This window comes from Epinephelus fuscoguttatus, linkage group LG2 (genome assembly GCF_011397635.1).
Source record: "Epinephelus fuscoguttatus linkage group LG2, E.fuscoguttatus.final_Chr_v1".
In the NCBI taxonomy this organism is placed as follows: Eukaryota; Metazoa; Chordata; class Actinopteri; order Perciformes; family Serranidae; genus Epinephelus; species Epinephelus fuscoguttatus.
Genome location: NC_064753.1, coordinates 39,193,985 through 39,220,877, shown reverse-complemented (window position 1 = coordinate 39,220,877; position 26,893 = coordinate 39,193,985). Strand labels below are relative to the sequence as shown.

General features: G+C 40.3%; 1 protein-coding gene across 2 annotated transcripts; it reads left to right on the top strand.

The window, feature by feature from the left end:
- Window positions 1–5,028: 5,028 nt before the first annotated feature.
- LOC125899229 (membrane progestin receptor gamma-B-like) lies at window positions 5,029–25,790 on the top strand. 2 transcript variants are annotated; one of them, XM_049593339.1, is made up of 8 exons: window positions 5,031–5,286; window positions 7,092–7,219; window positions 13,963–14,168; window positions 15,301–15,427; window positions 16,431–16,475; window positions 18,889–18,985; window positions 20,745–20,889; window positions 23,229–25,790. In XM_049593339.1, exons 1-8 carry the CDS (start codon window positions 5,233–5,235, stop codon window positions 23,507–23,509), a joined length of 1,083 nt encoding a protein of 360 aa, XP_049449296.1. In that variant the 5' UTR covers window positions 5,031–5,232; the 3' UTR covers window positions 23,510–25,790. The 2 variants fall into 2 exon arrangements, with proteins under 2 accessions (XP_049449304.1, XP_049449296.1); XM_049593347.1 differs by lacking the exon at window positions 16,431–16,475 and having other exon boundaries at window positions 5,029–5,286.
- Window positions 25,791–26,893: the final 1,103 nt, after the last annotated feature.

Sequence of the window (26,893 nt, the reverse complement as noted above, 5' to 3'; positions counted from 1 at the left end):
TTCCGTATTTTTTGGGGCATAGCAGCTAAAAGAAGCACCCCCCAAAGGTTTTTGTAGTGATATTAGGAACAGATAAAAGAGCAGCTGCGGAGGTTCTCAGGGTGGAGGGACGTAGGGTGATAGGGAATCTATTTTATAGGAGGAGGCAATGCCATTAAGAGCCTTAAAAACCAAAAGAAGGATTTTAAAATCAATTCTAAAACATACTGGGAGCCAGTGCAGATTACATGGAGCAGGAGTTATATGGTCTCTCTTTTTAGTTCATTGTTTAAACCCTGGCAACAGCGCTCTGATCCCAGTGGCAACATGTAAACTGAAAACAACAAAAGGTCCTAGGACACTGCCCTGGGCTACACCATAGTCAACACTGTCTCTGATATGTGTTCACCAATTCTGACCTGAAATTTCTTTTCAGAAATATAAGAGTGAAACCAGTTAGGAACTGTACCACATAGACCCACCCATTCCTCAAGACAGCTAGGTGGAAGAGTCGCTCTGTGATATTCACATTTGTGTGCGTATCCAACTGGCTAGCTAATCACTGCAGCTCTGCACTGGGCTCATGCAGCGGTTACTGCTAATCACGGTAACAGCACTGTCACTTAAGTGTTGCCCCCACTCTCCAGTCCCCCTCCTTCCAGATTAAGAATGTTAGCTCTGTCAGCACTGTTGCTGTTGTTAGCACTAGCTACTAGCTAATGGTGCTGCAAGCCGCGTGCAGCCAGTCATAACTACAGTCTGAGTGTCGCTTACAGCTCCCTGTACACTGCTTGGAAATTTTGTCTCTGTTGACCTTTGTCAGTGCACAGTGACGTCACTTTTGGTTTCAGGTGCAAACACCTAACAGGAGGTGCAAGCTGGTGACCCATGAGGTATGATGTTAAATCTCTATCAGCTGATAATCAGAGGGAAGGTGTGATAAACTTTAATCTCTTTACAGCTTGTACATGGTGATAAAAACACTTTTCTATTTGGATTCAGCCATTACTCATTTTTTCAGTCTATTGTTTATGATTCTGTTGGTACACATGGGGTTTGTTTAACCAATGTGCTGCACACAGCTGTTGATTCATGTGCCATATTGTGTATCAACCTGAATTTAAGTTGAAACCACGCCCACCTGACCCACAGAGCTCAGTCCTGACTCCACCCAATGGTCAGTGCAGCAGTCATGAAACTTCAAACCAGAGAGGGCAGCGAACACTGTTTTCAGCCTGGGTTAAATAAGTATGGTGAGTATGAATGGTACGACCTAAATGTTACAAAAAGCATCTTATCTTAAACACAACTATAAACCTAAGGGTGTATGTTAATCAGTTACCACAGAGACCCCTGCGATTTCACTCTCAGCGTGGTATGTTTTGTTTCATCATATTCCTTCTAATAACTTTGTTGTTGTCTCTTGACCTTGATTTCTTGTCTCCGGGGCATAACCCTCCTCACTTGACTTTGTTTACACTGTTGCCACTTAAAGTCTAATGACTTACATATTAACTAACTGACTCCGAGCCAAGCCAAACTGACTTTCAGGCAGACATTCATCTCCTGTTGGTTTATTTTTTTTCTCACCCTGAATCTGTGGTGGTGCTCCGGCTCTGACTGCAGCTCTGCTCCTCTGAGAGAGAGAAAGCTGAATGAGATCCCAAGGTGCTTTGCTGTACTGCATGGGTTTGTTCATGGCACTGAGCTTTTGTGATTGCAGCCTACAGCACAACATGGTGGATTACTGAAAGTGGGTTTTAATGAAATCATGGCTGATGGTTTGGAGATTGCACCTAAATTTAGATCTTGTTTCTTTGGAAAAAGAAAATCAAAGAGTTTAAAGGAACATCATGATGAAATGTGTTTGCTTTAAAGGTCCAGTGTAGGGTTTAGGGGGATATACTGATGGAAATGGTATATAATGTAATAAGTGTGTTTTCTTTATTGTATTATCACCTGTAAATAAGAATCATTGTGTCATTGTTACCTTAGAATGAACCTTTTATATCTACATAGGGAGCAGGTCTTTTTCTACAGAGATCACCATTTTGCACCACCATGTTTCTAGAGCACAGTCTCACTCTCAAGTCATCAAAATCCGGCACTTTTGCAGTGACTTGTGGCATCAGAAACCAGCGTGGTGGATGGGTCCAACAAACACTGACTTTCACCCAGGAGAGCAGTGTCCCTTGACACTTGTGTCCCAGAACGTCAACAACCAACACACCCAGGGTACCTTGCATGTTGTATGTGGACGTGGGAGATCCATGACCACATATTGACATGTGATGAGGTTGGAGTGAGAATGTGTTGTCCACGACGAAAGCGTCAGAAAAACACTGCTTTTCAGTTTTTAGTGGTTCAAATCAGTGGGTCAGGACTGTAAATATAGACAGTGCAGGCAGTGGTTGCACAGGGGCCTGTGGGTGGAGAGGCCTGATTGCCACCTTGAAATACGCCCGTGTTCAAAGAACTCACATTAAATGAAATAATTGTGCAATTTTCTATTTATGCCCTCAAAAAGGCAAACCCATCCCAATCATGGTTTTCTGTTTTTGTAAGATATTATCAAACTATAACAAAATGATATGCTTATTCTACATTAACTATAAAAAAATATAATTTAACTTTAACTATTTATTTAAAGTAATAACTTCCTAATTTCTTTTGTACTTCTTATCATAAACAGATATGTCATGATGATTGCTGGGTAATAATTATGTTGATGATGTCCAATGTCACGTCTCTGTTTAATCATATAACGAGATGATATGACGTACAGTAGCTAGTTTAGATGCAAAAACTCTCAAGACTGACTCACGACTCAAGACTGGGCACATCTGCAAGTGGTTACAGTATAACATAAAAGCGGCAGTAAGACACACTGTTGGTAAAATATATATACACCTAACGCTTTGTGTGTGTGTGTGTGTGTGTGTGTGTGCTTCATAACTAGTAACTAGGGCGCACTAGAGCCCATCATAATAACATACACTGGGGCCAATCGTAACTACTTTACACCACTGCAATGGGTCCGTTAGTTTTGGAGAGGAAGAGACCTCTGCGGATAATTCAGCTCATAGTAAAAACCTCCTGAATGTCTGGATTAGAAAACGTTGAGCACACATCACTTGCTGATTTATTTAGCTTGGTAAAAACAAGGGCTGTCAAATGATTGGAAAAAAAACCTAACCTGATTAATTAATCTAAAGTAATTGCATACATCAATTTTTTGAAAGTATTTTAAAATTTCGATTCAAATGAATTTTGGTAGATGTGTCATAGTAAAGCTGCTGGATCTTGAACGCAGTTGTCCCCCCTGTCCTCCACCACTGAATCTGATCTGCAGTCCATTGCAATCCATTTTGCCAGGGAAGTAGTCGGTCACAAGTAGACGTACTTAATTTGTGTCTGAACGCTTGGTCAAGTGTGGTTTGAGGAGGCTGGCTGCTAGCGCTAGCATCAGAGGCTGTGCCAGCTCGGACCTTTGGGTTTGCTGCTAAATGCTTTTTACGTTGAGGTGATGTTTCAGGCTTCAAGTACACCGATGGTATGAAACGTCCTTACTACAGAAACTGCAGAGGACGGTGCACCTATCAACAGTTTCATCTGGGCGTTTTTTAAATGTAAATGTTCCATTTATGGGGCCGAGCAGTTTCGTCTCGCCTGCCTCCATCATATGACAAAGCCACTGTGGCCTTCAATGACACCGAGTCAAAGGGCACCACGGCACGCGATTAATCAGCGCTATTTTTTTCCTGTGATTAATTAATCAAAATGAATGCATTACTTTGACAGCCCTAGTAAAATCCGTATAAACTTCTGGATCAGAGAAACGATGAGCTCTAATGAAGTTATCGGAGAAAAATAGGTGAGCACACATTAGCAGGTGCTGAGCTGGCGGCCTGTCTGCGACATGCTGTTGTTTGTTTTGGAGAGGAAGAGACCTCTGTGGATAATTCGGCTCCTGGTTAAAACCTCCTGAACAATAAACACTGAAGGAATTCTAACCAGGAGAAGTTTCAGCTGGTTGCAGTCTGCAGTCCTCACCTCTAGAGGCCACTAAATCCTCCTAAATCTTACACACTGTTCCTTTAAACATAAGCATCCATACTGGACTTTGTACTGAGGGTTAGACATTACAGAATAATTTCAGTTTTCCATCAAGCCATTGAGATTAAGCATTAACTTATCGTGTGTGTTTAAACTTAAGCGAGCATGACATCTGTTATAGATCACTGAGCTCAAAGCAAAAGAGCTTCTGTATGAAGTGACGTCACCAAAATAAACATATATCACACCAACAAAATGTAATTAACGTATTCTTTTCTATATCACATGATGAAATTGTCAAACAAACCATAAATAAAATCTCCATTTCCTAATTCTGCGGTGGCAGAGACGTGTTTGCATTCATTGCTTCACAGTTTGAACAAGATAACATGCCCGGGGAACTCAGGCTGGGCTCGACTGTCTGGGTGTGACAGCCACCGCCGTCAGGTCTGTGTGGGCAGATGATGACATGCCAGTTTAACCAGGAGAGGAGCAAGAAAGTGGCATGAAAAGAACTTTGTTGACTTTTCTCCCAGACCAATTCACACCCTATATTCATGATGTCAGAGCTTATCTGAAACTCAGCTGAAACTCTGATAACTTGAGTTCAGAGCTGAGCTGAGCTGAGCTGAGCTCCTCGTCTGCTGCACTAGCTGAGAGTTTGTGCCAGGAAAATGTAAGTCTCAGTTACAGACCATTCATGTCAATCACAGCTGTGTCACTGGACTGATATTTTGTGACTGAAACCTGCCTTACAGGTTCGACTATCATGTCTTTGAGGCAGGATTACGCAACCACAAAAAGAGGAGCTTTGTTTTGTAAACACCTGCCTTTTTTGTGAATGTTAAGATGTTATATGATCTTAAAAAAACTTTTCTTCCTTTACAGAATAATGGTGACCAAACAGCACTTGTGTTTATGTGTGTGTGCATGCCTTTTTGTGTGTAAGTATACACCTGTGTGCACATACTCTCCACCTCCAGAGAGGAGCAGGAGCAGGAGGAGGAGGAGGAGTGGCACAGGTACACTGGATATTCTCGCTGGGTTTGAAGAGGGAGGAGATGAAGGGGAAAAACCTTGAGGGCAGCATGGCAACACAAACCTTATAAAGAGGGAGGCACACCCAGCCGGTGGCCATAGTTGAGCTCTCCTCCCTGACAGCGACAGCAGCAGTAACAGCAGCACCTGGCAGTCGTCATGCTCAGCCTCATTAAATTACCACGAGTCTTCACCATCAATCAAGTGCCAAAAGTAAGTTCATCTTCACTATATCTTAACTGGAAGTTTCAGCTTTCACACAGTCAGACTGAGCTGGAGTCAAAAAGGAAGTGGAGAGTTGGGTGAAGAAACTTTAAAACGTAAAAAACTAGTGCGTTAGCTTTGCTCACAGAGTCAAACTTGAACCTATTTACAGCTTTAATATTTCACCTAATGAAATAAACACTGATTAATCCTGTGTGTGCAGAGACTGAAAAACATAAGCACTTATTTATGCGAGAGGACTGCACACGTGTTTGAGTTTGAAGTTGCTTTGGATCAAAACAGCCGCCAAGTAATGTAAAGTAATGTAATGTAAAGGAGTACTGAAATACAGCTAAAATGAGCAAACTTTAAAGTGCACTGTTTGTAAGTAAGTAGTGAAAATAAATTAAACTTTAATAAAGCATACTAATAGTGTATATCTGTGGTTTGCAGAAACTTAAATTTTCTTCTGGTTACTGGATTTTTGTTCTCAAATTAGTAAAAACAAGGGTCTCTGGATTTTTAACTGATGTGATGAGGTGGGCATTCATGCATTGTTTGTTTCTGCAAACCACAGATTTGTTAACTTTTATTGTATATGTGTGATTTTAGGATCTATGGATACATCAATACTTGTGTTGTTGTTTTTTGCTGTCTTGTAAGGTTTCCTGCTTTGAAAGGTACATATAGATAAAATGCCTTATTATTATTATTTATTTAATTAATTAATTATTATTATTATTATCATTTAAAAGTGCACAAAAAATAAAGCTTGAAATAAACTAACTTTAAAGTGCACTGTTTTGGAGTCACATTAAATACACCTCTGATGAAGTGAAATTAAATTAAACTTTAATAAAGCATACTGATATTGTATTACAAAGGACCTGAAAATGAGAACATTTTCCATAAATACACCAAAGTGCCACTTTAAGTTTTAGCAATTTAATATACTTTTTAAAAGTACACTGAAATGCATTTTTAAATGAACTTACATTAAAGTGAACTTTTTGTAAGATCACTTTAGGTGATCTTACAAAAAGTACAAAAGGTGATCATGAGGTGAAATTTAGGTAAACTCTAATAAAGCATACCAGTAGTGTGGCAAGGCAAGACAGCTTTATTTGTATCGCACATGTCATACACCAGGGCAATTCAAAGTAATAAAATGTAAAACATCATAAATAATTTACAATAAAAGAGTAAAGAGGGAAAAAAGATATGAAAGGTAAAATTAATTATTAAATGATTTACAATTTAAAAGAAATCACCATTAAAACTTGCAAAAGTACAGACAAGAGGTGCAAAGTTAAAAAGATTATTTAAAATGATCCGGGGCTGGTCTAACATCATCTGGGACATTACTCCAGGTTTGTGTATCTTAAAAAGGACTTTCAAATAACTTTACATAATTACACTAAATTAGCAGTATAACTAAAAGTGCACTGACATACAGTTTACAAAACAATGTGAATAAAGTACACTGCTAATAAGTACACTGTAAGACCACTTTAAGTATTGCAGAATGAGTATACTTACTTACATTAAAGTTGAACTTGATGATGTCTATTTTGAAGTACATGTTAAACATCATATTTTAAATATACTTTAAATAAGTCATAAAAAGTGCAAGTGTGCTTACATTTTTTTGACCTGGGACACCCTGAGGAGGGAGGGTTCCTGAATCCAGCCCTTAAACATCCAGCACTCAGCATTTCACTGAGGATTTCCCCGTCTCGTGCGTTTTGTTGTTTGTTGTGAGCTGCACGTAGTTGTCAAACTGGCTGAGGACTGACAGAGTTTTTTCTCTTGAGGTTTTCCACGAGGACAGCATCATCTCCGGCTACCGACACCCCCGCAGCTCAGCCACCGACTGCATCCTGAGCCTCTTCCAGCTGACCAATGAGACGCTCAACATCTGGACCCACTTCCTGCCCACCTGGTACGACTGACAAATGTTATGTTTAATAAGATAAGATACACCTTTATTGATCCCATAATTGAGAAATTCCAGTGCTTTGCAGTTTTAGAGATTCATCAACACGTGTTTGCTACCTGTCGTGTGTTCACAATATCTGACACACCTGAGGGCATCTTGATTGTCAGCTGTTGTGGAGGCAAGTGGCCTAAATTGTGCAAGATGTCACATCTCAGGATTATCACCTTATCCTCCACAGTTCAGTCCTACTGCAGAGTTCGTTACATAAAAGTCACCTCTTACATCTTTACATCTACATCTGTGTTTTAGGATTCTTTTCATTCCAAGCTCAAGATTTTTTAAATTCCTACTGACTGTTTTTGTTTTGATAACAGTCACGGGTGTTCTTTTTCAAGCTTCATGTTAAAAGGAATCTTGCACAGCTTGTTAATCTCGTAGGTCACATAGTCATCTAGAATTTAATTCTGCGGTTTCACAGACTGACAGTTTCTGAAGTTGCAGCTCTATTATACCTACTATGAAGCAAAGACAGCGGATTTATTACATCAGTTCCGCCACATTACTGACTAAAGACCACCATTAATTTTTACTGCTCATACCCAGAGTTACAGTATCTGTCTGCTTAGTATTCATGGTACCTGTCAGCGAGTAGATCCTAGTGTATATTTATTACCATAAATGCACTTTTCAAGGAGTTACAGAGATGCCAGAGGAGCAGTGGACTTTACATAGTAATAAAGCTGTTGTGGATTCTGCAGACAGCTGGCGCAGGACACGTATGTGTGCCAAATCACCACAGCCATCGGGCTGGATTTACTTAAGTAATATGAGAAGGATTGCACATACAGACAGGTTTGTTTTGAAGTCATACATCCCAGCAACCATGTGGGTCCCATAGACCTCCTGCAGTGTCTCCCTGTCAACGGCCTCTTGCTTTGTGTGCAGCAGGACTTCTATACGGCTGTATTTATACAGTTTATTTATCCTTTATTCAAGTCAACTCTTTTCCCCATACACTGTAAAGATGTCAACTTATACTGTTAGGTACAGAGTGCATGAAAGTCCACCTCATCATATCAGTTAAAAATTATATGCATGTGTGCTGACTTTGTTATCATGAGGACGAGGGGATGGTGGCGTGACACCCTGGTGAGACAGCTACCAAGCTGCAGGGCGACAAACAACAAAAACCATTGTTTTTTAGCAAGACATCACATCGGCAGCATTTCCAGCCGTGACTGTGCCTCCAAAACTGGATAATTAAAGTCTTAACGTGATCTTTTCCTAAACATGACCAAGTCGGTTTTGTGCCTAAACATAGCCACACGTTAACCACGGCATCCTTGAAGCATAAAGTGTCCACACATCCGCTACATATCCGGTGTGCAGAAATGCACAGTGCCAACATTTAGGGTTGGCAGTTTTGACAGAGGCTTGATATGTGTGTTTATACATGTGTCTCTGATGAGTCACCTTGTCTTCTCTCTAATTTTTTTAAAATTCAAACATAATGAAGATTAACAGTTCACTTCTCGTGGTCTTTTCTAACACATTTCAGCGTCACACTGCAAACTATGATCCACTGATCCATGTTTGAACATGGCTGTTAGAAGTACATCAGAAACTGCAGTGATTAGATCAGTTGTTGTGCACGAGGACGTCAAACCTGACATTGCTTCACAAACTGGAGATCCAGTCTGACAGCTACTGACAACATAACTAATTACTTGTAGGTTCAACTTAAATTCTTTGTCTGTTTGTCTACCTCAAAACTTTCAAGTTATCTAAACTTCATATGATGACGTGATATGACTGGTGACATGAAATGTGATCGATGTAAGAACAAACTTTGATGAAACAAACAGTAAAACTTCTTAAACTGAGTTGACACAGCTAGCCGGCCCTAAAACTGAGTAAACTCAAGAAGACTTTGCAACTTGTGGCCTTATTTCTTCGAGTTTTCTCAGCTTTTACAGGGTTTTGTTAGACATTAGATACAACGCCTGTAGGTGCAGACCAACCCCGTCTCACTAAGAAATCAATGAACCCCGATACTTGGGCAATGACTTGCGGCATCTGAACACTGAAAGTCCATGACCAACTGTTGATATGTGACGAGGTCAGAGAATGTGTTGTGCGGACACGAACTGTTTTCTGATATGACTTCTGGACGATACCCAAAGGATCAGGTCCGTACATTGTCTACAGTTGCCCCTTCACACATAGCACACAACGGGAGGTTGTACATGTCGTGAGCATTCTCACCAACTGGAAATAACCTGTTTGGTTTAGGCGAGGGATGGTGTCTGTTTAGAGCATTACGTAGGCGTGCGTACGTAATCTCGAATCTCATTATCTCTTCAGTGAGACATTTTCATTTGTGTTGTTGCATATGTGATCCTTCTTCTTCTTCACCTTCTGATGATTGTATTCTTCCGGGTTTGCACAAGTCCACATGTCCACTTGCACACTGTGAATTCTCTGGACAATGACCTGCTCTATTCACACATGGGCTCAATCAGACATTACACAGACTTTACACTGGGCAGCTGGCAGGGTGAAGTACATGTGATGTCCAGTCCAGCTGATTTGGGTTCTCACATACAGCTCCTCGGGGTAATGTCTACATAATTTCATGTTTGCAGTGCGTGTGTGAAAGCAGCTAGAGAGGCTCAAAAGCTGAAGAGGAATAAGGCCAAAGATAAATAGGAGGGATCACTCCCATATCCCTCTGCTGCACATCTCAGCACAGTATGTTCACTCTGACTGGCGCTCCATAAAAGCAACATTTGGCTCCTCAGCTTCCTCCCTGAGTTCAGCGTCTCTTCTCAGTTTGACAAACACTTCATCACAGCGTGGAGGTTAAATATATCCAAGACTTAAGTGATGCAATTATTTCATTCTGCACATGTGTGTGTGTTTATGTGAGTAGGTCTCAGAATTTAAAGTTACTACAGAGGTTACTGCTCCCACGAGCCACCCTGCACTTCCTCACTGCTGAGATGCCAGTTGCCAGGGAGTGTGTGTGTGTGTGTGTAGCAGGTCACATGGGTGTTTGTGTCTTTGGGGCACGGCGTAGACCTCGAGGCAAGCCGCTAATGAGCAGATCTGCGCTGGAGGCTTTCATATGAGTTGCCTCAATTAGTTAACTGCTCAGTGACGGGGAAAAGCACAAATAATGTTGATTTGTTAATGAGATGCACTGAGACGTGGAAAGAGATACACAAAGCAAACTACAGCCTCCCGATAAGGCTGTTGTGTAACTGACAGTTGCTGACAAATGCAGGATTAAACTGAGAAATACATTATTATGAAAGTCTTTCATCGACAGGTACTGACAGGTCCAGGGATTACAAGACAAGTGTGTGTCTTTTAAATGCCGTGCACAGAGATAATTAGCAGTCTATAACTGTCATCATGTAGGGAATATATGTATAATTACATATATGTAATGTATGTACATCTGATGTCATTTCCATTATGTTTATGTCAGCTAAAGAAGCTAATTGTTTGTTAGACAGGAGGTTTGTTGTTTTGTAGTTATGCTCATTAATAAGCCTTTTCTCAAACCAGCTTAATGTTACTGCTGCTTAAATGCTCCAGTTTGTTTTGGTTAATTAAATAGAAAGAAATATTCACCTTCTTGCTGAAACCTAAATGAAGACATGGACATCACGCTCGTGTCTGTGCATGTAATACAGAACCAGAGCTGGGAGGCTGTTAGCTTAGCATAAAGACTGTAAGCAGAGGGAAACAGCTAGCACGGCTCGCTCTGCAGGTGAGAACACACCTGAAGCTTAGCGGTTAACACACTGTATCTTGTTTGTTTAATCCTTAAACAAACAGAAATGTAAAAATGACAAGTTGTGGTTTTATGGGAAGTTACATGCTGCAACTCTGATGTACAAATATCACATACCAAATGTTCAGCTACACCTTTATTATTTCATTTATGTGTAAATATTCCAGCAATACTAGCAGTGATATTACGACAGTGTGACCGACAATATGTAGTAATCACTGACACTGAGGAGAGGGACATTATTCAATTGTGTTTGGTGACATGAATGATAACCTATGCAGGATTTTCCTAAAAAAATAAAACAATTTATAGATTCATACAGAGGTAATCCTTCTCAATTATCACTTATGACACACTGGAAGTGTGTGAGGGTGTATTTTTCTGCAGAGACTCTGCCCCCTGCCTGTATTTTCTTATTTTCCTTTTATTTTCCGTGCTCAAAACATTTAAGGGTGTGTACCCCCACAGTGCTCAGGTGAGGTCAGGGCTTTACAAAAAGGTAGCAACGAGGTGCCAGACTGTAAATAGCAGGCATCCAAGAGACACACTGTCAGAAAAACACAAATAAAGTGAGACAAAACACCAAATGAGCGTCAGTAGTCCCTCTGACCAGTATTTTGCTTCTCTATCTACCACTTGTGAGGATGTTACCACTTTTAGAGACAAATTCACCTTCATTCACTTCATCAAAGATACTACATACCTTCACTTGAAGGTCCCGATCACACAAAGTTGTTAAGGCAGTTCAATATTAGGACCCAAAAGCAGACACCACCAGAAGACTGAACAGTTTAGACAGTTTATTTTTTTGGGAAAAAAGGAAAGTTGGTTGAAGGCTTGGCTGGAGTGGACAGGTTGGGTTCGGCGGAGCAGGGCAGGTGGTGAAGTTGAAGGAGGAGAAACCAAATTGGCTGCTGAAGACAGAATTGAGGCAGGTCGAGTCTTGTATAGTGGTGGAGCTGGCGTGGAGGATCTGAGGCACAGAGAAAAAACAGGTAAACTGGTTGTCCAGGAAAGAACACCAAAAATATAAATGATCCAAATAGTCTTAGGAAAGGAAGCCTAGACGTCTGTACCGCAACGGAGACTGAACGATCTGGCGGAGTCTGGAGGTCTGAACCAGGGTTATATACACTGCAGGGCTTGATTGGAGATTAGGTGCAGGTGAGGAGAACCAGCAGCTGCAGGAGATCAGATGGGCAGGCAGGAGGAGGGAACCCAGAGTCCACGCCCAGCAACACAGACAGACTGAGACAAACATGACACAATAGGGAGGGGAAAACAGGAAAACACAAGGAAAGGGAGAAGCTACGCCCAAACTCTAACAAAAGTGTTTTGCAGGTTGAAAAACACAAGACGCTCTGCACTGCCTTTTTAAAATCGTTTATTTATTGATTTTAATTATTTAACAGTAATTAATATCAAGTTCCTAAAATGTTCAGGCAGAGGCTACTTGCTGTAGGTCTGATTGAGGGTGAGAGGCTGTAAGATAAAAGTTTGTTGGGCGCAGAGAAACAGAGATCTGTGTGGGTACATGAGACCCTAAAAAAGAAGGTGGATCACGGGGAGTATCACCAGCTGGTCCAGGAGCTTCGCCTCGATGATGGCCGTTTCAAGTACTGCACTTAAATGCTGCCACGCCTGCTGGTTTCTACTGAGATCGTAGGAACTGCAGTTCTTAAAGTAGTATAGCTCTGGGTATCCACCAGCTGCTACAGTACCACCAGTTTCTCCTCCATTGTTTACCGACTGTAAACTTGTTTTCGTGACCACCACAGAAGGCCCGCCTCTCAAGTCATCCGATTTGACAATGGGGGCGTGTGGCAGCACAAAAACAGTGAGGAAAAACCTTCACTGTCATTAAAAACAATTACAAAAAGCCGCCTCCAGCTGCTGAAACACTCAGTGATCAGGGCCAAAGTGTATAAATGAACAGATGGATGAAAAAAACAAACAAACGAAAAAGAACATCCCAATCAGTAGAAAAATGTTGAGATTGTATGTTTCTGCCAACCATGGATGTGTTACCTTTAGACATTATTATGTAATGAATATGTTGAATCTTTTTAAAACACAGTGGTTAAGGTGTTGTTACGTTTAGGTGATGGTCAGTAATAGATCATGTTTTGGCCTGAAATACCTGGTTTTGGGGGCACACTACCAGCAGCACACAGTGGTGAAAAAAACACTTTGGGTGGCACTGTCCCCCCTGAGTTGTCGCTACAAAACACCCACGTTTGACACCTAAAAGGCCGATGGAAACACATTAGTGACGAGCTACAACAACCGGTTTTGCTGTTTGTTAATGTTAAACAGTAGTCTACAGCTTGGCAGGCATCTTGCCCAGGTAACACATCATCGACCTTCCACTTCACCTCCTGATGAGAATGTCAGCTTATGTACTATGTCACTTAAAAAACGTTTATATGATATGTATGAAGCATGCAAATGTATGTATTTTTGGTTTGCAGAATCATACAATGCCAACACTTTCTTCTGGCAATGTGGCTGCATAAGGTTCCAAAATATATAGGTGTTCAGCTGGGTTTATACCTGATGACGTGTGAAGGCCATACGATTCACATCAGTGTTATACTGTTGACACCATCCAGTGGCCCCTCATGTCCTGTACAGAAGTATCTGCATGTTTTCCTTTAATATGTCAGTCCTCTGTATTTTTAGACACTTGATTGTTTAAATATTGATATGACGATCAAGCTCCAAAAATAAGTGATTTGAAATAACAGATCTGTGACTAACAACACAGCAGTTAAGATGAAATGTCACCATTCACTACAGCATATCCATTCCATGTGTTGAAAGTAGACCTAGTGCCATATAATGTTTAGGAGAGGAATTAAACGGTGGGGGCATCTTACTCCACCTTACCCTTTACTGCTGCATCCAATCTAATCATCTTAATGTAACCTGTTTCTCCCGGCAGGTACTTCCTATGGAAATTAGTGACGGTGGTGCTGATGCAGACGGCATGGCAGGACTCCTTCATCTGGCCTCTGTTGATCTTCCTGCTCACCTGCTGCATTTACCCGCTGGCGTCGAGCTGCGCTCACACCTTCAGCAGCATGTCAGTGCGGGCACGCCACATCTGCTTCTTCTTTGACTACGGCGCCCTCAGTTTCTACAGCATTGGTAAGTGTATGTGGTTCACACTGGCATATTTAATGCACTGAGCCCTCCACACACACAATGTTGTGAAACGTTTGCTGTGGTATCAGTAACTCAGCCACATACGGTAAAAAAAAGGCAGGAGTCTTAAAGTGTTGTGTTTAGTTATGTGACACAGTGTACACCTTTTGATGCAAGATTAATAGCCTATATATAGAGTGATAAACCAACCAATCTATCCTCCAAACTACAAAGTAGGCTGATGTTCAGTTGCAACAATTAGGGCTAAGTGCTTTCTCCTCTCCTCCTTTCTTTTTAAAAGTCACACACCTATTCCAGAGAACTATATACTTATATAAATATAAGAATTCCATATAACAGAAACAAGCAGCCCTGCACTCCTCTCCTCCTCTGTGCCCTTTACACAGTGCTGCCCCAAACCGCTTTTTTTTAAAAAAATTGATTATCAGAGACGTGACGTGGGAGACAGAAGCTTTAATTCAAGTTGGGTATTAGTTTAAAAAGATACATGTAAGTGGGAAGCAATTCAGCCTCTGTCTCTGCTTGTACTGGGCAGTTGGTGAACCAGAATCTGGCAGAGAATTGAAAGTAGACAGTGTGATTTTATGCCAGACTAGCTTATTTGTTGTTAATGGTGAGTTATTGCCTAAATTAGACTGGCTGTATTAAGATGTTTTAATAGTGGCTTAATGTCACAGCAGTGACAAACAATGCCGAGCCTCAGGGCAAACACTATCATTACCTGGCTGGGAGACGTGATGCTGCTCTGCAGGGCGCTCGATTTCAGCTGCTGAAAGTGAAGTTAAAGAGGAAGGGCCAGGGGCTCGACTCAAATGCAGTTGTCAGGCATACAGCACACACGCTTTTAACTAGAAATTGATGCCATGGGCCTAATTTAAAAACTGGAATATAGAATTATTTCAAAAAACATGTCTTGCAAAAAAGGCGCTTCTCGAGACAGAGAGCAAAAGGGCGGGTGCTTGAGCACGTCCCGGAGTCTATCTGTGCACATGCCTGTCCGTGATTGAAGTTAGCGTTGCATTGGATTGCAGGTTTTTTTTGTTTTTTGTTTTTATTATAATCCACAAAGTGTTCTGACTTAACTATTGTCCTCTGTTGCTGTGTCCTGCTGCAGGGTCATCGATCATCTACTCAGCTTATGTTTTCCCGGACAAATGGGTGAACAGCCTCTTCCACAGGTGCTACATCCCCATCACTGTGATCAACAGCGTCATCTGCACCAGCGTCGCCTGCTACTCCAGGTAGAGTCAGAAAATTCATTTTATACAGCCAATGATAACTCTTGCAAAGAGTCATATGTTAACTTGCTAAGATGCATATCGATGACAAAATGCTAATGTTAGCTACCCCCTATTTTAAGTCAGTGTTGGTTTCATCCCCACCTTTTCCAGTGGCTCAATCATATCACAGTTTAATCTGTAAATAAGGGACTGTTTGTTGTTTATCAGAGGAGCGGGGTAGTTGGGTTGTGACTTCTTTTTTCTTATTTTCTTATTTTATTTTTTAACTTCACCCTCCCAGATCTATAAATAGTTTTCCTTGAGCCTCCCTGAGTGACTGGGTGAAAATGCACAAACCTCCCTACACCATAAATAACCATTTTTTAAATCACATGAAATGTGAGTATTGGAGCCAATGCAACAAGCAAACAGCACAGAGAGAATATCTGACGATAATATCTGTTTTTGCAGTTTCTGGCGTTGATAAATGGTTTAATTTTGGCGTTTTTTAAAGACATGCCCTTTAAAGCCCCCACAGTGTTTTCAACCTGTAGCCCTTTGCTGCATGTCATTCCCTTTCTCGCTCCCACATTTCCTTTCTATCTTAAGTTGTAAGATGACTTTACATTAAATTGTATGTTCCTCCCCTAAGCCAAAATAACATACATAAGTCCCTCCTCTAAAAGATGATTTGACGTGCCTCCCCTGTTTTGCTCCACCCCCTCCTCTCATAAACAACAAACAGTCCCTAAAGATAATGTTATACCTTCAAAGTGTAGTCCTGGTGCAGTGGTGGAAGAAGTAGTTAGATCTTTAGCCTATGTAGAAGTAGCAATATTACAGTAAAAGTAAAATTCCTGCATTCAAAATTGATTCATTTTTATTACTTACTTTTTATTGATTAGTAACTAAAGGTAAAATTCACAGCAATCATCACATTGTTAACACTGTTGTCTCTTTGTGTCTTGGATTAATGCTGACTCTCTAATTCATTGTTCTTTCACTCATCTCTCCCGCTGCAAAGGCTTGGCTTACCGTATCTGCAATATAATCATGACACCGTGATGAGGTAAAGACATTCCATTTGCTAAAAATCTGCCTGTCCTATCGCTTCAATAATCTGTTTGAATTTCTGTTTAGATTCACCCCTTGATCATGTGTGATTATTGACATGTCTTCAGGCGGGACTTCATCCCACAGACACTGTTGACTTTCATTAGTTGAGCAACTCTGTGTTTCATACAAAGGGTGTTACCGAAGCTTGACTATAGAGACCAGCCCTGAACTGTGATTTAATTGAGCTGTAGTCTCAGCTGGGTTGGTCCGAGGACGTGACAAAAGGAGTCGTAAAACATGTTCCGTGTGAGCCAGACTCACCGACTTTGACTCTTGTTCTGGTGTTACATAATGACTTTTGCTTAAAGCTGTGTACATGAAAGAAACTGTGAGGCTGCATGAGTGCTGCTCAGGAGAGACGTCATGTCACATAAGTCATCACACTGACTCAAACACAATTTGAGTTATTTATAAAGTAATTGATGTAGTTCAAGGGATTGATTTGAATTTTAAAAGTACACTGAACAAAAATATAAACGCACCACTTTTGTTTTTGCTCCCATTTTTCATGAGCTGAACTCAAAGATCTAAAACATTTTCTATCCACACTAAAGACCATTTCCTCACAAATATTGTTCACAAATCTGTCTAAATCTGTGTTAGTGAGCACTTCTCCTTTGCCGAGATAATCCATCCCACCTCACAGGTGTGGCATATCAAGATGCTGATTAGACAGCATGAATATTGCACAGGTGTGCCTTAGGCTGGCTACAATAAAAGGCCACTCTGAAATGTGCAGTTTTGTTTTTTGTGGCGGGGGGGGGTCAGAAAACCAGTCAGTATCTGGTGTGACCACCATTTGCCTCACACAGTGCAACGCATCTCCTTCACATAGAGTTGATCAGGTTGTTGATTGTGGCCTGTGGAATGTTGGTCCACTCCTCTTCAATGGCTGCGCGCAGTTGCTGGATATTGGCAGGAACTGGAACATGCTGTCGTATACGCCGATCCAGAGCATCCCAAACATGCTCAATGGGTGACATGTCCGGTGAGTATGCTGGCCATGCAAGAACTGGGATGTTTTCAGCTTCCAGGAATTGTGTACAGATCCTTGCAACATGGGGCCGTGCATTATCATGCTGCAACATGAGGTGATGGTCGTGGATGAATGGCACAACAATGGGCCTCAGGATCTCGTCACGATATCTCTGTGCATTCAAAATGCCATCAATAAAATGCACCTGTGTTCGTTGTCCATAACATACGCCTGCCCATACCATAACCCCACCGCCACCATGGGCCACTCGATCCACAGCGTTGACATCAGCAAACCGCCCCCCCACACGCCTCACATGCTGTCTGCCATCTGCCCTGAACAGTGAAAACTGGGATTCATCCATGAAGAGAACACTTCTCCAACGTGCCAGACGCCATCGAATGTGAGCATTTGCCCACTCAAGTTGGTTACGACAACGAACTGCAGTCAGGTCGAGACCCCGAGGAGGATGAGCATGCAGATGAGCTTCCCTGAGGCGGTTTCTGACAGTTTGTGCAGAAATTCTTTGGTTATGCAAACCGATTGTTGCAGCAGCTGTCCGGGTGGCTGGTCTCAGACGATCTTGGAGGTGAACATGCTGGATGTGGAGGTCCTGGGCTGGTGTGGTTACACATGGTCTGTGGTTGTGAGGCCGGTTGGATGTACTGCCAAACTGTCTGAAACGCCTTTGGAGACGGCTTATGGTAGAGAAATGAACATTCAATTCACAGGCAACAGCTCTGGTGGACATTCCTGCAATCAGCATGCCAATTGCACGCTCCCTCAAAACTTGCGACATCTGTGGCATTGTGCGGTGTGATAAAACTGCACATTTCAGAGTGGCCTTTTATTGTGGCCAGCCTAAGGCACACCTGTGCAATATTCATGCTGTCTAATCAGCATCTTGATATGCCACACCTGTGAGGTGGGATGGATTATCTCGGCAAAGGAGAAGTGCTCACTAACACAGATTTAGACAGATTTGTGAACAATATTTGTGAGGAAATGGTCTTTAGTGTGGATAGAAAATGTTTTAGATCTTTGAGTTCAGCTCATGAAAAATGGGATGCAAAACAAAAGTGGTGTGTTTATATTTTTGTTCAGTGTAAATGTATTTATTTAACAGATTTTTGTTTATTTATGCTAAAATTTCCAGCTGCTGCACACTGTGTCCTCAGCAGAGAAGTGCACCATGCTGGTTATGGATGACATGACATTAAAACTGTACACACATGGATTACATTAATCATAAACTCTTACATAAGGATGACATTACTAGTGGTAATGCTGTGCATGACATTTCCACTTTTCCTCCTCCACAGCTCTAACAGTTGCAAACGAGGAATATTTAATGAATATAAGAACTGTATTGTTTTCTCTTTTATTTCAGATTTCCTGAAAGCCAGAGTCCAAAGTTCAGCAAATACCTCCGAGTTGTTGCCTTCGCCTTCCCCTACCTGTTTGACAACATTCCTCTGTTCTACAGGGTAGGGCCACGGCTGTGCACTTCACACGCGTGTGTCCTCACACGAGACACAACAACGTGTGCCACAGATACATACACTGAGATGCAGATGTTACAGATACAGTAACACTGAATCAGAAACTGGTTTACTGCCAAGCAGGGTTTAACGTACAGGAGTTTGTGTTTGGTGTATAACAATAGATAAACGGTAAAAAGAAGTAGGGGACATTGTGGTTGGTTGGCACACCTTTCACTCTCTGTTTTATTTCCCTGGCTTAATTTATGTCAGAATTTTATAACTAGCAAATGAAAAGTCTGGGTTAGAGCTACAGATAAATGTGTTTAAATGTACACAAATGTTTTCTAAAATGTAGTAATTTGTGATTAAAGTTGTGAAACTTTAATCTTTAAAAAGTTATTTTGAAAATTTAGTCCAAAAAGTACCAGAAAATGTGAACATTTAATTGATTATCTGCCCATTTTTAAAATCAAACAACATATTTTTATGACTTGGAATTTTTATTTTATAATATTCAAATCACTTGCGTCACATGGTCTTCATAGTACAGTCCCTCACAACAACAACACATACCCCCCACCACCCATAACCAATCGGGTCAACCTACCAATTCAGTGGCTCGCAAATCATGAATATGCTACACATTATTAACCAAAGAGAGAAGTGACAGGACAAGATAAATACAATTCTATAGGGAAGTTAGAAAGAATATGTATCTGGAGAAAATGGGGAAAATTAAAAATAAAAGATAAATACCAAACAACGTTTTTAAGCAATTTATCAGCAGGATGTCGGATTACTGTTGCCTCTGACCATTCAAAAATTGATTAAGATTTATTTAAACATTGTTTTTAATCTTTCAAAATACTTTTAATCTCTAAAAATACAGCTACAGTCACAAGTGTTATTGTTACAAACCAACCCTGGGATCAGTGTGCCGAACAACCCCTTATTCCCTTCACTTAATTTTGGGGTTAAATTATGTTGGCCAGCTACTGACACTCATCACAGACTTTCAAATCTTATGTCAAAATGTAGCTGGTTCCTGTTTCTATTATTCAAAAGTAACACTTTATCCCTATCTAACACAGTTTTAACCTAGTATCCGAGTGCAGGTGAAGGAAGCAAACATTTTTATGTGACATTTTTGTTTCTGTGACCTTGAGAGGACCAAAAAATAGCTGTGTGCCAAACAACCCCGGTCTCCCCTATTGCAAACCATCAATATATATAAATTCAACATGGCATAGCAGTTCATATGTACAGTAAATCTGTTTTAAAATATACTGGATATTATTTTAAAACACAAATCTTTAACTTGTCCATTTTGATTCTTTAACTGGAATTACTTTTTACTTTTTTGCAGTAAAGAATTAGACGACAAAATCATAATTTTTCAGTGCTCTGTTGCTCCATTTTTCATACTTTAATATTCATTACTTTGTGCTAATGTCCATGTCGAGGGGTATCTCTGATGTGATATGATTTGAAGTAATTGTACATAGAAGTTCAGTGTTTAAGTTCCGATATGATATATGAAAAGAATCTGGTCCTGTTGCAGTGAAAAAGCTAAATTTTACACCCTTGAAACTGGAACCACAGTTTAACGTTGCAGCAGCTCCACTAACAGATACTTAATAAAACAGTTTATGCCTCATTAAGAAATGTGAAGATGATAAAAGTGGTAATAATGGGGATAGCACTGTAATCAAATCTGCTGTGTGTGTGTGTGTGTGTGTGTGTGTGTGTGTTGTGTTCACAGGTGTTTCTGTGTGTAGGAGAGGGCTGCACAGACAATGATACCAACATCCTCCACTACTACCACATCGCCTTGGCTTTCCTCACAGGCTTTCTGTTCGCCACACATCTACCTGAGCGCCTGGCGCCTGGCAGCTTCGACTACATCGGTAAGACTGAACTCAGGAGAAGCTGCTGTTGTTTTCATGAGCACGTTAAGTAGTGTTTTACTTTTGCCCAGTGTGCCAACCAGAAACTACAGCAAATTACTACCAAAGTCTGCTGTTCCCCTGAACTCTGCAGGAAGTTTCACCAGATGATGACCAGCTGATTTTTCGGTTTAGACACACCACCAAATGGCAAAGCTAACACTTAGCAGGTGGATGAGTTTTTAGCAGCAAAAGAGCCAGATATTTCCCTAAAGAGTTGGTTAAGACCAAAACAAAGCTTAAAGGAGTGTGCTGTATCAGTGAATGTTGCTTCATATCTGCTGGATGTGTAAATCAGTAACTGTTTGCTGACAAGTCACATCAGCTTCAGAGGTGCATCGTCAGTTTTGTGTTTAAGCTGCCAGGAAAAAAATGACAACATTGTACATTTCTGTAAACCTCAGACACATTACATTTATTATCAATGTTGCGGTGAATGTGTGGTTGTGTTTAGGCACAAAAACCACTTGGTTATGGTCAGGAAAAGATCATGTTTTGGTTTAAACACCCACATTAGGTGGCACAAAAGTGCCCGAACACCACTTGGAAACTGAAAGTAACTGTAAGGAGTGTGTATTTTTGAAGGAACAGGACTTTGAAGCAATGGGTCTTTGTTTTTAGGATAACCGGCTGTCAAGGAAATGGGCTTTCAATCCAATTGGATATTTTTCGGAGTAATGGGGCTTCAATTTTTTTTTTTCATGCCTCCAGTAAACAAAGCATCCAAAAACAGAAATTCTTAACAAATGAAGTCAAAGGGGATCACATAAGTATTCATTTAAAGCAGGTTTGAATTAATTACAAATGTACATTACGTCCACCTCACTTTTCAACTGGTATTTCCAGTGTTTGTGTTTACAATTCATTTTTAAGTACCAGTAACTTATGTAAAGCATTTTGTGAAGTCTCTGAGTTGGTTCTATACTGTAGATAAAGTCAGTGAAGATGCATTAATGGTAATTATTGATTTCAAGTATAATTTCTTCCTTTTTTTTTTTAATTTGCATCAATTAATGTATTGTTTTTTTACAACCATGTCTCAAATGACTTTACAGACAACAAACTACCTAAATCTTACAAATCAATGGTCAATTATTAAAACAAAATGACACGCACACTGTATGAAACATGAGATCAGAGCAACGCACAAGATTCAGAAGAGCATGTTAGACAGAGACTAATGCTGTATTCACATGCTCCTCGGATGGTTCCCATATTCTAAGTTGGCAAGTTGTTCTTCTGACTTTGGTGTGTTCGTGAGCTTTGAGTCGTAATGTGGAAGCAACATGGATGCTACAAAGATGAAGTGTTGTATGTTACTGCTCAGGGTATTTAAACAACGCATTGATCATGGTGTGAAGCTTTGTATTACAAGCCCCAGACTTCTTGCTGCACCAGTACATCACCTCAACTGACTGAAATAGTTATTTACATTACTAATGTTAATGAACAACTTTTCAAGCTAATTTAGGTCACACGACACAGAGAGCAACTAAAGGTAGCAGCCTAATACAAAAAATTGACCTACAATATGTCCATTAATAGAAATCTCATTACCATCAAATGAACATTTACCTTCATCTGTCATGTTTCCGCATGTATGACATCAACTTGGCAACTCATGTAACCAACCTTTTTGCAGACTTTCTGAATTAATTACTATTTTTTTTCTAAATGTGAACTCATTTCTAACTTTACTCTGACGCTACTCTGACATGAATGCAGGGATTGACTTCACTGGTGACTCAGCACCAACCTCGGACCCTTGTTATATGTGAGGAAACTGTTCTCAAAGCCATTTAAGAAAAAAATGGGAGAAACTTTCGACAGTCAAAGATGACTGGGATTACATCAGTATGGTTACATAAAAATGTGTGATTTAAACTTGAAGCATTTTTTTAAAGTAAGTCACAAATCTAAAAAGTGGATGGAGTGAAAAGGTTTGCCATTAGGATGCATTCATGTGCACCTAGAGTATTGGAGGAATCAGTGTCTTGATCAGGAAGTCAGCTTATGAACGCAGAGATCAAATGTCACCTTTCAGATCTTTGTCCACTATAAATAACTCTGTGAAACACTGGATTCACATTAACTCATTCAGTGTATCCTCATTTGTGTTTAACATTGCGAAACAACACTAATGCGTAACCACCTCCATGTTTTCTTCATCCTGTTGAAATCAGTTGGCAATGTGACTCATTCACTCAGTGGTGAGGGCTTGTATTTACTGCTACTGTTTCTACTGTGACATGTCGTTGTGCTGCCTGAACTCAAACATGACTCGACTGCTCCCTCTGCAGGTCACAGCCATCAACTCTTCCATGTGTGCGGCATCCTCGGCACCCACTTCCAGATGAAGGCCGCTGAGCAGGACATGGTGACACGGCGCCCCTGGCTCCTTGAACACTCCATCCCCATCACCTTTGCCAACTCACTGGGTGTAGCGCTGCTTTGTGTGGTGGTGAATCTGATTATCATCCTCCTGTACAGTTTACCTCTGCTCTCTGCTCCAGTCTGCCCAGAGAAGAAACATGATAAAGATCCAAAGAAAGCCTCAGCCAAGGTCTGCCCCTGCTACTAAACCTCCGGCTTCATAAGTCGGACATGCTGGAGACATGCGAACAGAGGGCATTATGGGTGATATATGTACAATTCCTGCCACAAAATCTTGATCGAGAACAGTCAGATGACTGACAGGGCTTCTCTATTTTGTAGAAAGTCCGTTTTGACAAACAGATCTTATTTTGTATGGGGGGGGGTTTGTACTGCAGAACAAAAAGCCATAAAATGGTTCGACCAGACTGACAATTGAAAGGGCAGAAAAAGACAAAAATACCTCTGAGTAACAGTTCAACAAGATAAGAAAAAATCACCAATAAGAAGAAAAAGAAACTGGAAGCTAAGTGTAAATTGTAACAGGTTCCTGTTTCAGTGTCAAGTGCACAATAATGCCTTTAACAAGCTGGAATTAACAGCAGTGTGTCACTTTCACAAAGCTGTTCTTCAAACTACACAATAGAAGAAGAAGGTTAGTGTCGGGTTAGCACTGTTGGACCTGGATCAGAAGGTGTCAGGTGAACATATTATGAAAAATATTTTTAAAGCCCAGTTTCACCAGTGTGGTTCAATAATGATCGGAGGTCACTTAAACTCTTTTGGACTTGAAAACAAATTCAGAATCCAAGTTACAACAGTATTCTCCCCTGTAATGCAACACTTGGGGACGTACACTAAATCATAGAATTCTTCTTCTTTGAGGTTAAAACTATTTCAAATAACAATAATTTAAAAAAAAAGATTCATTTGGTCTGAATCTCAGTTTTTTAATGTCCGTTAAAGGTCTAGTGTGTTGGATTTAGTGGCATCTAGTGGTGAGGATGCAGAACTCAAGAGCCAGTGTTTGATTTGTCCATTCTGGGCCACTATAGAACACCATGGTAGACTCTGTAAAGCTGGATCAGGTCTCCAGGACCTCCAATCAGTAGTGACGCACAGGTCAACATAACAGCCTGTGGGTCCTGTGGGTTGACCCGCAGGTCAGGCAGTTTGACCTATCTGTTGAAGTCTGATAGATTTATATCTCTTTGGTCATGATGTCCAGTAAAAATATTTCCCTCTGCAGATATGTAGGCCTAACACAATGTCCTAAAAGCCAGCTTGTACCTCTCTGTCCACACTGAATCTGTTAAATATGCACTTCTGTGACGTCATGTAAACAAACCACGTTGGTTATTAGCTGTGCACTCAAAATCTTCGCTTAAGGCGTTGCTGTCTCTTTGTCGGTTTTTAAAGGAGAAAACACACATTTTACATTGTGGTATTTAATTGAAATGACTGACAATATGAGACGGCATCTTGGCGTCCGGTGTCTAGTATACATCTCTGAAGAAGACCCGCTCCACATGTAGATATATACGGCTCATTCTAAGGTTAAGAAAAAACACATCCATTCCTAATTTCAGGTGATTATAAACTAATAAAAAAACATTGTTTTTAATATTATATTCTATTTCTGCCAACTCCTACACACTAGACCTTTAAAACGGTTATTATTAGGAAAAACATCAGTATAAGAGGTGATTCCATCTTTCAAACATTTTTAAGAACCCTCCTGAATTACAAGGAGACTGAATGCTATCAAGTAGTCTGCACTGAACTCGAGGTGGTGCTTGGCCTTCAGACATCACTGTGACGACTGCTGTTAGATGTGAGCGAAAATGAAAATCAGGTTGCATGTTGCATGAGCATATAATGGAAATTAAACAAAATGCTCGTTACCATAATATGTAATGAATGTAAATGTTTCTGAGGAAAGTCTTTCGTACTGAAAAAGCTATGAATGTAGCATGTTAGCTACATTATGAGGCAGTTCTGTGTGTCTGTAAAGTACTGATTTGCTCAGTTTTCTGATTTCCACACGTGGAGTATGAAGAGATTGTCAGCTGCAAAGAACAAAAATTATGTAAATTTAAAAATGCAGATTTCACTTTCAATTTTCAATTGTAGTGCTGCATTAACACTCCGTGCCTTTTCATATTTATAGTGCCTGTGCTTGTACAGAGTCCATTGTATACTACTGTCACTCTTATAAAACATGTCAAGACTAAAGAGACAGTTATGACAAGGGAAGAAAGATGTTTTGCTCTTGAGTTTGAGCTGCCTGCAGAGCAGCAACTAAATAATTAAAAGTTTAGTTAATGTTCCATAAGATATATGTAAGACAGAGTAAATGTTTTCAGAGTAGTTTATTTCCCTTATATGATTGCTGTGTCCGTCCCTGTAACCCTGTGAGACATGCCAAAGATAAAGTATTTATGTGCAATGTTATTTATTATGATTTTTCAAATAAACTATCAACAAAACATGCCTGTGTGTCATTCTAATGTCAGTGTATCAGAACTTAGAAAAATAGTAACAGAAAGTGAACCTGTGGACACTAGTGTTGTCTGTGTTGTGTTGATATGAAGAGGCCCAGACTGTGGATATCTGTGGAGGCAATCTCCGTTTATTCCTGACAACTGGCAGCAAAAGGTAAAGACAAAATCCTCCGTCAACTACAACCATATAACTTGAGCCCCTCTCCAATGGAGTACAACAGCAAAAGGGGAGAGATAAGGTGGGAGACACCACTTTATAGGTGGGGTACCCCAAAGGTGAACGTAGGGGTACAGAAACTGAGTATGAACTGAGACGTTACACATTTTGACTATTGAGGCCTAAGCATGTCAGGTAATAACAACTGAAACAAATTTTGTGTAATTATAATACTTAAAATTACAAATGTACATTTGATTTTGTTACACATATTACTGCTGTATAATTAACCCTGTTACATAAGAACAAGAAGAGGATCAAGGTGCCATGAAACTGTGTCACATTTTAAAGTGATACAGGAAAATGTAGGAAACTATACATTAAAAAGCTATAAGAAAAATATGAGGTACAGATGCACAAGATGTCAAGTAATTTCAATAGATTTGTATTTGTATATGAGTGAATAAATGTAGGTTTTGATTCTATTTCATTTTTATGTACAATTTGATGAAAATAATAAACATTAAAATTAATAAGATAACATTCCTGCCTATTGTACACCATAACAACTTGACCAGTGTTCCTAAATAATATTTATGTATGGATAAAACTAAATAATAGCCAAGGACTAATTGAAATATCCGAATAGCTTCCAAATTCTAGCATTATATGTAGTGGATACTACCGCTATATCAGACTACCTTGAGTTATTTCACCCTAAAATTAAATATAGTTTATTTGTTTAGACCACATAATGAGCAAAATCACAAAATAAGAAATAGCAAATAATTCTGAAACATGCGCCGCGGTATAAAAACAGGTCAAATACAAATACTATCTATGACAGAAGATAATTCGGCTATTTATAGTCACGCAACACAGGGGGGAAGTGCTGTAGGCGGGACTTCCGGTGCTGACCGCCGTATCTGCT